Raw genomic sequence first — 15,823 nt, 5'->3', positions numbered from 1 at the left:
AGGGTACCTACAAAGTGTGAGGGGTTGACTGCTGCAGCCTCTGCCTCCTACCTTGAACTCTGCTGCCAGGGGGTTGCTGGCCCTCTCCAGGGCGGTGGCATCCAGGCGTTTCTGGTAGCCCTCTAAACGGTGGCGGTTCTCTGTTTGTTTTACTGCTTCATTCACATACTTGAGAATCTCCCGACACTGGTCCCGGGCCCGGCACAGCTTCTCATGCTCAGAGGTGCCACCTACCAAAATGGAAAGAAGAGATGGTTGGGGCTCCTGCCTGAGAAGTCTAACATGGCGCCAGCTGTTATCTGCCTATTCATCCATGGCAGCTGGCTTACTTCAAACCAGCAGGCGTAGGTGGAGGGGAGCCTCCCTTGCCTCACATGAGGACCCCAAGTGGTAAGGGTAACTTTTACTGAGCATCTTCAGGTCTCAGACAGACCACTGCTTTGAAGACGCTGATAGCTCCTGGGAATCCCTGCCTCTACTACAACCAGCTCTACAGATGCAAGGGACAGAGACTGTGGTAAATGGCCACAATTATGCCTCTAGAAAGCCTGTTCAAATCAGATTGGGGTTCCTAACACCTCTCTGTCCTGACTCCAATGTCTGAAATTTGGGGGTAGTGAAAGATGCCCAGGATCGCAGGGAGAGTGACAACCTGAGGCTAGACCCTCTTGTTCAGTCTGGTCCCCTGCCCCTCTAGTGTTACCACATAGGCTGTGTCTTTTGTGCACTGCAGGGGGCATGAATGGGGATAAAATCCAGCCCCATGCAACCAGAGGGACCCAGGTGCCCTTCCTTGAGTGCCAGCTTGTGTTGGGCACCAGATGCTTTCCTTGGATTTGCACAAAGGCCCACACAGGTGGCCTTCGATGGCGGCCCCTACTCCTCCCACTGTTAAACACCTTATATTTTCCAAAGGACATTTACAATCATTTTCTTCTCTGAAACACCCCACAACAGAAAAAGGACGAAGACACCAAAGACCATAAGGCACAGTGACTTGCTAAGGTCACAAAGCAGTGTCAGAATGAGGGTCTGGCACGAGGCCCACTGCCTGTGATGCTAGCCCCTCCCCAGGTGCTACCCTCTGTGTGCTTGATGATGCTCTCCAGCAGCAGCGGATACTTGGTGAGCCGCTGCATCTCAGAGATGATGAGGTCTCTCAGCTGCAGCCGCCGACACTGAGGGTGGCTCTCAGCCTCCTAGACAGCAGGAGACACAGAAGGGAGGAGATGTCAGTGTGGCTGGGAGCTGGCTTATGGGCTCAGGGCCAAGATGGGTGTGAACATGACAAACAGGTCCTAACGCCAGATGGATCACTCAGAAATGGCAGTGGAAGCTTCTTCCTTAAAGATGTAGAGAAGGGTGTGTGGTGGCAGGGAGACACCAATCCAAAGGGATATGGTCAAAACAGAAGGGCAGGCATATTGCTGCCATTCTATAGACAAGGAAACTGAGATCCATCTCAGGACACACAGGTGCTGGTGGGTGAGCCAGGCCTCTGACTGCTAATCCAGGATTCTTTCCAACAAACAGAAGTCTCTTTGTCTAGAGTGAGTCAGCGCTTTTGAGGAGCGTGTGCCGAAGGGTAGAGGGAGTTGCTGTAGACAGGGATGATGTGGCCAGAAGGAGAGAAGTTCAGGAGATCCTTGGTGACCTTGATGGAGATGAAGGAAGGCCAAGGCATGGCCAAGGACGCACCTGCATGAAGAGCTGGAATCGACTCTCCTTGCGTTGCTTGGTCTTGATTAGCTCTAGGGCTATTGACTGATAGGAACAGAACTGTGCAGCCACTTGCTGGAGTTCCTCTCGGGCAGGGCCATCAAACTGAAGAGGCAGAATGGACATGGGGCCAGGCATCAAACCCCTGCCTGGGACCAGACCCCTGCCTATCCCTTCCTTTGCCAAATTCTCTGGCCTTGGGTAATGAGACCCTGCCTCCCCCAATCTCCTCCTTGCCAAGAGGGAGAAGTTTGGAGCCATACCCTGGCCAGCATGAGGTCACTGATCTCTTTGATGATGGGGCCTTCCTCCCGGAGCTTCTTCATGGCTTCACACCAGGAATCTGGGGCAAGACGAGAACAAATAGAAATGCCTGGGGTTCAGCTCAACTGCCAGAACCTTTCTGACAGAGAGAAGTGAATCTCTGACAGCAGTGCCATGGGAAGGGTCTGGAAACCATTGTACTTTCGGGGTGAACTCCAGTGCTGGTTTCAGGCTGTCCACACATCTTTTTCTCACCAGGGATTGGTGGGAGGTTACCTACTCAGGGAGGTCCTGGCAGTGGGGCCAAAGTGGAACAGGAAGCTGAAGGGCAGCAGAAGAGGAGTCTGGAGGGGCACAGGCTCCTTACTGTGAATCTCTATGAGTTCTGGCAGGTTCGGGAAGAGCCGGGCCAGCTCCTCCCGGGGCATCAGGTTCTCCTTCTTCATTCGCTGGTAGAAGATCAGGTCCAGGACCCGGAGTGTGCGCAGGTGGGAAGCTTCAGTCACAAACAGCTCTGAGCGGTGGTTGTGACAAGGAGGGTAGAAAGCCAGGGAGAAAATGGATCAGCAAGTATCTAGAGTCCCTGCCCTGGTTCCCACACCACTCTATTTTTGGGGGAACTGAAGTGCCAGTTTCAGATCATACAGCAACTTTTCTCTTACCCCAAGGGCCAGAACTGAGGGGAACCTTATAGCAACAGGCAACGTGGACCTGCTCCAGCACACAGGGGCCCCCCACCCTATTTACCTCTTTCCCACCCTTGTGTCTTAGGCATTCTGGACCTATTCCCACACGTGTGAGCAGAGCTGGGGGCAGTGGAGCACGTTCTCACCATTGATGACCTCTTGCCGGTCAATCTCCCGCTGGGTTAGCCCAGCCACCACATCCTTGCCCACTGTATGCTGCCAATTTTGGGCATCTGGCTCTGGCTCCAGGTCAGACAGCTGGCCCAGATCATCCTCTAGGAGGTGGGGAAGGAGGGCATCTGTGCAGAACCCCAAACTGGGGGACTCAATGCTCCTGGGGGAAAACAGGCAGCTCAGCTTCATTTAGGAGGAAGAACTCACACAGAGGGTTTGGCCCTCCCTCTCCTGCCCGACCTGCTTGCCCCATTCACATGGGAAACCAGTGGGCCCAGAAGAGGAGAGAGCCACCCAACCAGCCCCTTGTGGGTGAGAGGAGCAGCTGGGTGTGGATGGGACACAGAGACACCAAACAGAAGCACTACCGTGCCCATCACTTACCTGCGGCCCATTTTGGGAGTGAATGGAGGGGTTGGGTTCTCAAGAGACCTGCGGAGGGAATGTCAACTCTCAGCAACCCTCTATCCTTGCCCCCACCCCTGAGATGTCCATGGGTGCAGCCGTTGTAGCCCTGCCCACCTGGTGGAGAGGCTGGAGGTAGAGGATGAGGCTGACTGGTGCAGGCGAGTAGCCTCCGCAGCAGCATCCATGTCAACATCACTGCGAGAGCGGGGCACGTTCTCTGCCTTTCGAGACCGTTTCATCTCTTCCCGGCCCTTGAGGCTTTCAGAGCGGCCCAGGCGAATCTCTGAGCGTGAACTGGGGGGAAGGGACAAAAGACTTTGGGACTTGGGAAGTCAGTGGGCCATGCTTACATCCTGGCCAACTCTTACCTGTGGCTCCATCTCAAAGATGCCTCCATGCCACAGGTTCTCCTCCTGAACATGGCCAAAGCAGCTGGATGGCAGTGGAAGCTTCTCAATGACAGACTATTTTTGCTGCTCTACAAACTCCTCCTCTCTCCCCAGCCTAGCCTGATGGATCGACAGAGTCATCTTCCTCTGGAGCTATTAGGAAGGGATCCTAACAGGAAGATGAAATCTCGGGCTAACAGACTCAGAGTTGTAGTGTGTCCAGAGGCCTGAGACACCATGCTTCTGTCAAGAAGGTGGTAGACATCATCGTCCCTCAACAGGGAACACAAGGTCCCAGCTCCCTGCCCCTAGTGGCCAGTTCACGTTGCCTCTGCTTTGGAACGGGTCAGCTCCCACCTTTAACTCTGCTTAAGGCGAACCTCTTTTAAGAGGTCTTAAGAGGAAAGTGGAGTCACTATATTCACAGCTCATTTTAGGATTTTCCACACTGCCTGTCAGAAAGTTCTATCTGCTGCTGGATTCTTAGCCCTCTAGTTGTGATGTGGATGAGTTCCATTCTTATCTTAACAGTACTGTTCCTAAGATTCCATTTCCTCTCAAGAGCAGACAGGCTTGTGCTTAAAGGGGCCTTTTTACTGATAGGCAGGACCCGCTCCTTGGCCTGCCGTGCTTGGCTACTGAGTGTCTCTGGGGTTTGATGAGATGCTGATGACTGGGTGTTGCGGTGTCGAGTCCTGCAGTGCATCAGCCCAAGACAGCTGGCACCTCTGACCCCTAGCCGCCCCAGGACGGTCACCCCACCTCCATGCTGTGGCCCTGTTGGGCTGGTTTTCTGATATTATTAGTAATCTACATCCTGCTCTGCTTCTAGGACCACAGGAGGCCTGGAAATGTCTGCAGAGCTCTTAATAGCACAGCAGGTTGCTGCAATGAGGAGCTAAATGTCTCAGTCTCCATTCATTGTGCCCAAACTGCCAGATGATCCAAAATGGAGCTCACCTCCTAGGGTCCTGAGGGTTTTGTCTGCAGGGTTAGAAAACATACTGCCCACTGATCCCTTATTGAATTCACCCTCCAGAATTGTGTTAGAACAATCCCAACCCAGACTAACTCGAAACACTTTTCAGTGTCCTAATGGGTCACTGTACCACCACAACAAACACCCAGTGGAGTTACTGGGGCTGCAGAGCTAAGCACCTTCCTTCAAGCACCCAGAAGTAAGTAATGCTCCTCACCAAGAAGTGAGGCATATCATCTATCTTTGCCCCCAAATTCCTAGGGTATTGCCTTCTAGAACTGGGGCATCTTATACCTGTTGAGTATCTACAACAATCTCTGACCCACCATACTGCTAATACTATTTCTTCTGAGATTGCCAATGAGTTGATAATCATCAAACCCAAAGGCTTCTGCTTAGAGTACCTTTAGGATCCTAGCGAGTGTCTTAGGGCAAATTTACCTAGCAATGCCAAGAATGCAACTTTGTAAATGGTCTCAAATATTTTCTCAAAATGTTGATGTCTTATAATCTTAAAATATTTGATATATCTACGACATCATGTGCTTCCACAGGAATCACATAATTTGCATATTTAACTTACCCATTAATGTTAGAACTCAACCTTCCCCTAGTACAAATCTAACCTTTGTCTCCTGTAAATCTGTCAATTCTCATGGCAGCAAAATCTTTTAACACGTGTTAAGCTGAAAAAAGGCTTCATATAAACAGAAAGGAGTAACCTTCATTCAAGCAGGAAAGGTTGGCTTATGGTTTGATAATTAGTTATTTCAAAAGCAAAATAGGCCAGGTGCAGTGGCTCATGCCTATAATCCTAGCACTTTGGGAGGCTGAGGCAGGAAGATTGCTGTGGTTGGGAGTTCGAGACCAGGCTGGGCAACATAGTGAGACTGTCTCAAAAAAATAAAAATAAAAATCAATTAGCCAGGTGCAGTGGTGCATGCCTGTATCCCTAGTTACTCAGGAGGCTGAGGTGGGAGGATCCCTTGAACCCAGGAGTTTCAGGCTGCAGTGAACTATGATTGCACCACTGCACTCCAGCCTGGGCGACAGAGAAGGATCCTGTCTCTTCAAAAAAAAAAAAAAAAATATCCCCAAAACAAACAAACAAACAAACAAAGGCAAAATGGCTTGAATATCCACGCTGCTACATACTGACTTGCTTTCATGCCTGCCTGTACTCCAGCTCAATGGCTCTGAGGCTTGACTGTACACAAGCATTATTTCCCCCCACACAAGACCATATTACTCTACCTGTTTAAGTCACCTTTAAGGGTGGTGTTGGTTTTTAAGTGTTGGCTATAGAATTTTAGACATGACTTGACTGCTGTCATGCCACAATCAAGAGCAAGTTAAGTCCAAGAACAAGTTTTCATACCAGACGGGGACTCTAGTTAGAACCTGACCAAAGAAGAATATGAGAGATGCCAGTCTCAATTCCCTTTATTCTTCTTGAAAAGGGAAAAACAGTCCATTTGTAATCAATCCACTTTGCCTCTCTTTGCTGAGGTGGACATCTGATGCCTATAGTTACATCACTTGTCTTTAAAGTACCCAGCAGAACCTCATCTCTGGCTCTCTTCTTCACATACAGACAGGAAACCACTTTCTTTTGCCTGCCTGGGTCTTTTTTCCCCAGGACTCCCTCTTGCCCCCACTATAGTCTTCCTCATCCTTGTCACTTAGGGTTTCCTGATTAGCTGCTTTTTATCACCTAGCTCAATCTTGGATGAAGGCTACTGAGTAGTCAGGTGATAAATCCAAAGGGAATTTGAAAAGTGTGTAGTTCTTGGGCTGGAAGTCGGGGATCTACTTGCTGTTCCACTGGCCTGTTCACCAGCACACAATGTGTCTCCTGAAGATACTGGGGGTGGGGAGGAAGTTCTGTAAAGGGAGCCTTAGAAGCTAGTGGAGAGGGGTAAAGTAGCTGGAATTAAACCCTAGCATCAGCCCTGCCCATGCCCCACTCTTCGAGCAGCTGGCGAGTCCCATCCAGCCAGTGCTACCTGTCACTCTCCAGCAGGTCCTCGGGAAAGCTTCCAGTCGAGAGTCGTTGTGTCCCAGGTTCTGGGGCATCATACTGCTGGTTGTTCTCAAAGTGCTGAATGATGTTCCTCACATTGCCTGGTTTGACTAGAAGCAAAAAGAAAAAGAAGGACACTAGGCTTGCTGTTCAGGGATGGCTTCTCAGGCTTGGACTTCCCCAGATCCCAGAAGACAGAGCAATGAGCAAGCGTGGATGAGAACAGCACTGGACCAAGAGTCAGGAGATGTGTTCTGGTCCTGGCTCTTCTATGAATATGCTGTGTGGCCTTGGGCAGTCACACTACCTTTCTGGGTTTATTCTTTCCTCATGCGCAAAATGAGAGGGTTTGGAAGTATATTTTACATAAGCATTCTTTTGGCTCTCACATTATTACAATAATGCTTCTGCTTGAAAGTCATGATTAGGTTTTTCCTAAAAGCCACATATAGGTTAAAAAAACAGCCAGGAAGACCAAAGCACATCTACATGTAATTTGGCCATGTTGCCAAAATATATCAGACATTTCTCAAATTTAAATGAATTTTAGAGTTCTTTGTTTTTCTCTGCCTCTCCTTCCTGTCCTTTCTGCCCTTCTCTGGCCTTCATCACTACAGAATCAGACTCTTTAGTACCGTAAGAGGTGACCTAGGAGGAACAGAGGAGAGACTTCACTGGCATTCAAATTCCAGCCCCCTTTCAAAGCTAAGACAGAAGAGAGCTGTTCCTGTTCAGACAGAGAGGGCAGATGGGAGAGTGAAAAGGCACAGGTAATGCCAACTACAGCCCCTGGAGAACTCAGACCCAGAGTTCTGTGGCTCTCAGCAGGAGGGAAGAGAGATAAGGAATTCACCTTCAAGTCAACTAGCTCAGTTCTGAGCCCAGCGATATTAGAACAGGGGTGGGCTAGAAATGCTGGCTGCCTGAGACCAGCGGAAAGGACAAGGGGAAATGAGGAGGCAATATCAACAGCCCAGGGTCTGGGCCCTGATCCTACTTCAGAGATTCTGACATCTACATATACAAACTTACAAATCTGTCTCAAAATCTGACTTTCATAAGAAAACTTCTAAGTCAGAGAGAACAGAAAAAAATTTAGCTGCTGTCTTCAAAGTTTACAACTCGACAGCCTTTAGGCAAGTGGCTAGGGAATATTTTTCTAAAACTGTGTAAGTAGCTGTGGGTGCACATTACAGGAGTAGGGCTATTACCATCACTCTCACTTTGGAGATTAAGAGCAGATCTGCCTGTCCCAGCCTGAACGTGCATCTGGGCCTTGAAGCCATGCAGATGCCAGGCCAGCTGGGCAGCCGCAGCCCTGAGCTGCCCTGGCTGGGTGATGATGTGGGAGCCTGGGAACATCCTATAACTGAAAGCCGGCAGGCTGAGTCTACTCTTCCCTTTCCCATGGGCCACTTGGAAAATGCACAATTAATGTTCTAGATAGAGTTATACCTTAGCTGTGGCAAAATACAGGCGTAGCCCTGAGATCTGGTATAACTGAATGACCCAGAGTAACAGGGGAAAAACAGGTAGAAGGAAATGCATTTTTAAAAAGAGCAAAGTGGTGAGGCACACAGTGCCTCATGCTTACAATCTCAGCATTTTTGTAGGCCAAGGCAGGAGGATCACTTGAAGAGCCCAGCAGTTTGAGACCAGGCTGGGCAATATAGTGAGACCCTCTCTCTACAAAAAATAAATCAGCCAGGTGTGGTGATATACGTCTGTGGCCCCAGCTACTTGGAAGGCTGAGGTGGGAGGACTGTTTGAGCCAGGAGTTCAAGGCTGTAGTAAGCTATGACTAGACCACTGCACTCCAGCCTGGGCAACAGGGCGAAACCCTGTCTCAAAACATAAAAACAAAAACAAAAAAACCTGAGGACTGGATTTCAAGGCCATTCTTTTTTTCCCCTTGTTTTATAAACTTTTTTACATTAATTCCTTATTTTTACTGCTTAAAATGGCATACAGTCTAGGAATTTAGTAACTTTTAAACTAATTTGGAAGATAATATTTTTAATTGTCACTTTTACATAAAATAAATTGCAGTAACAGAATAGTTTCCAGGTTGCATCCCATTGCTGTCTCTCTCTCTCTCTATATATATATTTATTGTAGAACCTAGACAGTGTTAATCAGTTGCACGCATATGGACCTTATTAACAGGAAATGAACTTGCTCAATTCTGTGACAATTCACTGTAGGCTCTAAGCTTCTTGTGGGTTAATGTGTATCACATTAATGTTTTAAATACATGGATTCTGGAAGATACTAGGTCCTCTAAAATACATTTAGGGTCATTCTTTTTTCACTGCTGTGGTTATACAGTGCTGGTAGGCAAACGTCAAAAGAGATGGAGGTGCTATATTGAAGGGCTTAAGTAGATGATACAAACAAAAATACCCAAGAGAAACACTGTTGGAGACTCATACTTTACATAAAAAATAAAATCACCTTCAAAACTGACATTTTAATTATTTTAACTGAAAACAAAAATCTGAGGCACTGACCGGGCGCGGTGGCTCATGCCTATAATCCCAGCACTCTCGGAGGCCAAGGCGGGCGGATCGCCCGAGGTCAGGAGTTCGAGACCAGCCTGGCCAATATGGTGAAACCCCATCTCTACTAAAAATACAAAAATTAGCTGGGTGTAGTGGCACATGTCTGTAGTCCTAGCTACTCGGGAGGCTGAGGCATGAGAATCCCTTGAACCTGGGAGGCGGAGTTTGTAGTGAGGCAAGATCACACCACTGCAGTCCAGCCTGGGCCACAGAGTGAAACTGTGTCTCCAAAAAAAAAAAAAAAAAAAAAAAAAAAATCTGAGGCACTTCTGCTTCACTGCAAGACCCTTCAATGTGTGAGGGTTCCCCTCACTTATACAGAACTCTGGATTTTTGGACCCTCATCCTTGGAGATGTGACTGAATTATAGAGAAAAGGCCTCAGGCTATGGAAAAACTGCCAGAGGAACCAGAAGTCTAGTCTTGGCCAGAACTACCAGAAGGAGCTGTCCCTGCAGGAGAAGGGGCCTTGCCCCCTGGAACTCTGAGTTAGGAGACAAGGTCTTGTACCTGGCATGAGGATGGTGCCCTCCCCAATCCCCAACAGGGTTTGCAGCACACAGCAGCTTTAGCAACAATGAGCAACGCATAAGAGAAATGGAGAGAAGAAAGAAAGGGAGGGAGGAGGAACAGGATGGGAGATGATGAGAAAGAAACAGAAAAGACAAGATTTGGGAGATGGAAACTCAATGCTAATGCAAAGACAAACCCAAATAAAATGGTCCTTTTACCTTCCACAGGGGACAAGGGAATATGAAATGCTAAAAGAAAAACAAACAAAAACAAAAGTAAACCATGAAAAGTCAATCAATGTTTTAAGAATCAAAATAAAAATTACATCAAGCCAAAAAATTAAAAGGTAGTGGCGAAAATCAAGGCTGATCTAGAAGAATCTCTTTCCGTTTCCTGCAATGCAGCAATTTCAGAAAGGGAGGCCAGCCCACCCCACTGCCCTTCACAGATTCCCATTGATATTGGGGGGCTTAAGGTACTGACTGGGAGGGGCCAGCAACAATTTCCAGACAAATGACACACGCTGGGAAGAGATCAATGATAGGATCAGTTGAGTTTTGGGTTCCTGATGGCATTAGGGGAATCTCTGGGTCCCAAACTTGCCCCCAACCTGACTAGTTCTACTTAATAGTGACTCAACCATCCCCCGCCCGCATCTGTACTACTGTAGTCTTGTGTGCTAGGACCAATTATAGACCCTTGGATGAAGGTGAAGGGGGCATTTACTGTCCACAGGGCGATCCTTGCCGAGGGGAAATGTTTCTCACGTGGTCGTTTGGTAGCTAGAACTGCTCTGGGTTCCTAGACTAAGACCCAGGGACCGGCACGGCTTCCTTGGCTCGGAAACATTCACCTGAACCTCAGAGATCCTGCACTGGATTTGGCAAGGGGAGAAAGTGGCTGTGGTCTGAGTTTGGGCCTGTGGCTCCCAGAAACACAGGAAGGCCCTCTGCCAACATACTGGTACATGAAAGGGCTGAGGTCCCTGCCCAGGGAATGCCCAAGGCTGTTGCTCCCCAAATACTCACTGCTTTGAGAAGAGCTTTTGGGCTTCCCAATGTATTTGAGGATAGGGTTTCGCTTCTTGTCCTCCAAGGCATCCTTTTCTTTCTTGGAATTGCTGCTCTGCTGAGACAGGAGATACTGGTGTTTGCAAGAGGTCCTGATACCCAGGCGTGGCTGCTAATCAATTCTGCCATTGTCCCCCAAGGCTGGCCCTCAGCAAGTAACTGGAGAGCTGACTCTTGCTGGTACCCTAACCAGCATGTTCGCCTCTGGCCTGGGTTTGGAAGAGACTGAGAGCTGCTCTAGTCTGGGGGTCCTCACTGACTCCACATCCAGGTGGAGGGATGTCGCCAGAGACCTGCAAAACGGCTTTCCTGACCTACCTCAGCACAGAGAACTGCACCAAGAGGAGATATTTTCCAGGACAGCTCTGTTACCTTCTTATTTTTTTTCAGACAGAGTCTCACTCTGTTGCCCAGGCTGGAGTGCAGTGGTATGATCTTGGCTCACTGAAACCTCCAATTCCCGGGTTCAAGCAATACTTGTGCCTCAGCCTCCCGAGTAGCTGGGGTTACAGGCATGCACCTCTATGCGGGACTAATTTTTGTATTTTAGTAGAGATGGGGTTTCACCATGTTGCCCAGGCTGGTCTCGAACTCCTGAGCTCAGGCAATCACCCACCTTGGCATTCCAAAGTACTAGGATTACAGGCATGAGCCACCATGCCCGGCCCTCACCTTCTTGGTCTTAGGGAAGAACGGTAGCCACTTGTCCTTGTCAGGAGCAGACTGGGCCTTTTCAGCTGTGTTGGAAGGTCGTGCCTCTCGAAGACGGATCCCAGCATGGCTCATGTAGGTATTGAGGGCGAAGTCCATGGGGGCGCTGTAAAAGAGGAACAGTGTCTCGAATCAGAGAGCTCAAGTTATCTTCCCTGTGCCAAACAATCTCTTCACCACCACGCAGTGGAGTGGGGAAGGGGTAGTTACAGGTGAAAGTATTCAAAGAAAAGTCTAGAATAATTAAATGGGACAGCAGGCAGAAGCTGGCTAAAAGTCTGGGCTGTGACCTTCTCCACACAGTGAGCCCACAGGTAACCAAGAATAAGACTTTTCCCAGGAGAAGTTTTATTCTTTCCCTAAGCAGAACTCTTCCCCATGAGCAGATGATGGTCAGTGGAAGAACATGCGAATTCCCTAAAATGTAAGTAAATAATTTCCTGCCTGGTCAAGCCATAGGCAGATGTGGAGGACTGGCTGAGGTCTGCAGCTGATACTCTCAGGCATATGTGCAGGGGTGGGGAGGCCAGGGGAAAGGAGAAATGCCAAGCAGCCTCTGCCAAGGTACACTGCCTTCACCATCCTCCCACCCCAGTACAGAGAAAAAGAGATGGAAAAGGAGCTGTCAGGTGGCTTCCAACTGCCACAAATGAAAATGTCCAGAGCTCTGTTTAAAAATGTCCTTGGACCCACAATTTGCTGGATGGATGATGACCCACTCTATGCATTCAATGCAGCAAGGCTTCAGCTCTGTCTGTATTTCCCTCTTAAACAGACTCCTAACCCCATTTTCTCTCCCTTATTAGTGTGTATGCTCAGGGAATGCAGACTCATTTTAACCTTGGCTAATGAAAAACAATGAGATAAATATATAGGCTGCAAAAAAAAAAAAAAAAATTCTAATATGTGCCAAGAAAGGAACTATGCTGCACCCCAGCTCCCCTCTGCAGATGTCACTAACAGGCTGATTCCACGATTACTGTTACTACTTGAGGTGGTTTAAGGGAAAGACGTGAGAAGAGAGACAAAGGGCTCATCTGGGTAGAGAAGCTGCCACCAGGTATGGGACTGTGAGAAGCGATGGCAGCTTGGCGTCTTCCCACTGAGGAGCAGACCCACATCCCCAGGCAGTGATCCCTGAGCATCAGGGACGTGGGCCTCATCACCCCTATGTTATGGTCACACAGACACCTGAGTGCTAGACTTGCAGGAACCACTGTCCTTCGTGGTTGTACAACATGAGGGACTCCCCTGTGATTGTCAGAAATGGAAAGCATAGTAGCTTAACCCCACTCCTTCCACCTTGAAAGCTGCAAATCCACATCATAGACTTGCTTACCTCCTGTCTTCCTCATACTTGGACCTGGAATGGAAGAAAGAACAGATGACTCAGACTGCAAAGACAGAGGCTGGTCACCTGGTTAGAGGCTAGGAGGAGGGTAAGTTTTTCCTAGATGAAAGGAGGGTTAGTGGGGGAAAAGGAGAGTAGTACGTTTGATGCACAAGTATTTGGTACATAGCAGGAACTCCATAAATATTTGCCGAGTTGAAATATCAGCCTTAGCAGAGACTGCATAGGTTTCTTCTTCTTTGCTATTTTTACCCTGTCCTTAAAGTGCCTGGCTGTGCCTATGGATCTGACTTGTATGGAATGGCTTAACCAAGGTCACATAACTACTTAGTGAGAAGCAGTAGTAGGGCAAAAAATTGCTTCTAAGCCTGAAGTGTCCCCACAAAGTCTGTGATACTGGGGCTTGCATCACAGGTGCCTATGACACTTTCGAAAATGGCGCTAGAAAAACATAACAAAAGCAGCTGTGCCAGAAGCACCTTAATATGTTGCACTAGTTCAGTTTTCTGATGTGGATTAGTAAAAGATGGTTCAATTTCCCCTAAGCCAGTTCTAGCTGCCTCCTGAAGGAACTTTATCCACTGGGCACACACATCACTGGCCTCACTCTCTGTGACAGATAAGATCTTAGAGGCAGGAAGGGAGAGAGGTCAGGAGGAGGGCCAGCAGGGGAAAGCAGAAAGCTTACCACATTCCTGGGAACCGTGGTCTGTCATAACCACCAAATGACTATCAGGAGCTCCAGGCTCTGCCACACCCTTGAACACCTGCAGCCCTCAGCCTGACCAATGCAGCAGGAGGGCAGGACTCCCCATCTTTCAGGGGCAGGAGAATCAGGCAAGAAGTGGAAGAGGGGGAGAGGTTGAAAGAACAGACCCACAAAATATGTCAACCTGCTTAGGATGTTCAGTGGGGTGGGAGGAAGCTGAAAGACTCACAAAATATCTCCAAGGGCAGCCAGCTGCTTCTCAGCCACTTGGCGCTCTCGGAGAGGGTCCCCATCCAGGTCCAGCAGGTCATTTTCACCATACAGGCTGCCCAGCCCCAGTGTGCGCTTCGTTCTAAGCCAGATAAACGCAGGGAAAGAAAGAAATATACACAAATACTCAACAGATGGACACCCAGAAAGAACAAGACAAACACATATAACAAGAGATGTGTGCACGTCCCAGAGGGAAGGAGCCAGGGCCAAGAGGTGGAGGTGAACGAGGAGAGCAGTGGGAGGGCAGCTCCTGGGCCAACCTGTAGTCGTGGATCTGCTCTTGGATCTCAGGCATGGCTGCCTCTTGAGCTTCACAGAGAACACCACGGGCATCTTCGCTGTTCCGCAGGCGCAAGTCTGTAGTGGGAGATCAGAGAAAGCAGAGTGGATGGGGTACTGGGGGCGGGGGGAGATCCCTTCTGCTGAGCATCTCAAGGCATTTCAGCTCCCTATGACACTGGAGGAAGGGCTGGCTTTCTGCCCTGTTAGCCTAAAGGGAGAGGAGGCCTGGACCTCTCAGGTCATTCCTGAATTCAGGACTGGATGCTGATATCTAAAGTCCAAGGCAAGGACAAAAATATTTTCTGGATGTTCTGTGCTCCATTAAGAGAAGTATTAAAGCCCCTCTCATTGGATATGTCTAAGTACCATCCTCTGACATCCAAGTGCAGACCTCTGAGAGGCTTGTTCCCCTCTACTGCTCCAGAAGCAGCTCACAAGGCTAAAAAAGGCAAGCACTTCACACTCCATGAAACCTGAGCTCCCCAGCAGAAACTGAAAGATGTCTCTCCTCTAGTCCCCGCATCTAGCTCCACCCAGGCTAGGCTAAGTTCTTGGGAGCTGTGTTTCATTCTCACTCTGCTTTTGAGCAAGCTCTGTTCACCCTATGCCTGGGCTTTCCTCCCCGTCACATGTGCCCGTAAATCACCTCTTTCTAAATGCAGCTTCCAATTCCTGTCCTCTAAAAAGCTGCCAGTGATTAGCTTCTCAGGCTGACATCACCTTAGACTGCCTCCCCTTAATTCTTCTACTCATGATTAGAAGGAGAAGGGAGACGGGCACCATCTAGCCTGCCTGGTCCTCACTCTGGACTCGCTGCTGTCAGTATTAGTTAGGGAACTTATAAAAACAAAAATAACCCCCCCCCCCAAAAAAAAAACAATAAGAAAAACCACTCTGGAGATTCCAACTCTGCAGGGAGGATGGAGCGAGGCCCTAGTTTGTGTATTTTTTGAGTTCCCCCAAGGGATTCTTGACAATCAACCTGGCTGAGGAATCCCTGATCAAGTCTGTTTCCTCTTTGTTCAGATAAGCCAACGGAGGCCCAGAGAGGTCATGTAGAAGGCTGGCAGACATGAACCCAGGTCTCCTAACTCCAAGTCCAATGTCTTCCCATGACAAGCTCCCCCCGGCAGAGTGAGCGCCTAGGCAGGGTCTGTCCCATTTGCACCTGTCCGTAAGCTACTGTGCAGTGTTCTGGAGCAATCGTCCCATGGGTCTTTTCCTCTATTATAGGACAGTTGCCCAAGGACAGGGACTATGTCCCTTCTGTCCTCTGGAGCCTCCTGAGAGCTCAGGACAAGAAAGCCACCAAGAAGAGACTAACCGACCAATGAGCCAACTTACCAATTTCAGCCTGTAGCATCTCAGGGATCTTCACTCTCAGAGGCTAAAAAACAGAAGTGTGGAGCAGAAGCAGTCAGGTCTGCACACTCCAGGGAGATGAACAGTGTGCGAGGCGAGGAGGGCTTGGCCACATGAACTTCTTGCCTTTTCGCCTACATCTGACTACCATCCTTCTCATCACTCTCCAACTGCACACCTGAATTCTAGGCTAGGGTTTTTGGGAAATGGAGTCTGAGGCTACAGAGCAAGATGGTACTATATTCTGAGGGTGGCACAGGCAGTTTTTTTCACTCTTATTTCCAGGCCATTAGAGCGCATGGAATGGCATGTTGTCCAAAAAGTGGACCTGCGCTGACTTAGCAGCAAGG

At 48.9% G+C, this 15,823-nt stretch overlaps 1 protein-coding gene and 1 long non-coding RNA gene across 19 annotated transcripts in view; one reads left to right on the top strand and one right to left on the bottom strand.

The window, feature by feature from the left end:
• ARHGEF11 (Rho guanine nucleotide exchange factor 11) overlaps window positions 1-15,823 on the bottom strand; it is a 112,662-nt gene that overhangs the window by 10,124 nt on the left and 86,715 nt on the right. For 11 of the 18 annotated variants that reach the window (XM_019024891.4, XM_019024856.4, XM_055362378.2 and 8 more), the window contains 16 exons: window positions 15,456-15,498; window positions 14,090-14,186; window positions 13,786-13,908; window positions 12,836-12,859; window positions 11,458-11,602; window positions 10,744-10,843; window positions 9,934-9,963; window positions 6,626-6,752; window positions 3,366-3,545; window positions 3,228-3,275; window positions 2,816-3,003; window positions 2,351-2,497; window positions 1,983-2,062; window positions 1,699-1,824; window positions 1,082-1,199; window positions 52-230 (listed from right to left, as the gene is read on the bottom strand). In XM_019024891.4, coding sequence (XP_018880436.3) covers window positions 52-230; window positions 1,082-1,199; window positions 1,699-1,824; window positions 1,983-2,062; window positions 2,351-2,497; window positions 2,816-3,003; window positions 3,228-3,275; window positions 3,366-3,545; window positions 6,626-6,752; window positions 9,934-9,963; window positions 10,744-10,843; window positions 11,458-11,602; window positions 12,836-12,859; window positions 13,786-13,908; window positions 14,090-14,186; window positions 15,456-15,498 — 1,755 coding nt within the window. The remainder of the gene's footprint in view (window positions 1-51; window positions 231-1,081; window positions 1,200-1,698; window positions 1,825-1,982; window positions 2,063-2,350; window positions 2,498-2,815; window positions 3,004-3,227; window positions 3,276-3,365; window positions 3,546-6,625; window positions 6,753-9,933; window positions 9,964-10,743; window positions 10,844-11,457; window positions 11,603-12,835; window positions 12,860-13,785; window positions 13,909-14,089; window positions 14,187-15,455; window positions 15,499-15,823) is intronic. The other 7 variants (XM_019024849.4, XM_019024897.4, XM_004027001.5 and 4 more) reach the window with 3 other exon arrangements.
• The window catches only part of LOC129526837 (uncharacterized), a 38,868-nt gene continuing 27,123 nt past the window's right edge, over window positions 4,079-15,823 (top strand). The window contains exon 1 of the long non-coding RNA XR_010129325.1: window positions 4,079-4,818. This is a non-coding gene — a long non-coding RNA (uncharacterized lncRNA). The remainder of the gene's footprint in view (window positions 4,819-15,823) is intronic.

Source organism: Gorilla gorilla, chromosome 1, assembly GCF_029281585.2.
Source record: "Gorilla gorilla gorilla isolate KB3781 chromosome 1, NHGRI_mGorGor1-v2.1_pri, whole genome shotgun sequence".
Classification (NCBI taxonomy): Eukaryota; Metazoa; Chordata; class Mammalia; order Primates; family Hominidae; genus Gorilla; species Gorilla gorilla.
This window is presented reverse-complemented; position numbering and strand designations above follow the sequence as displayed.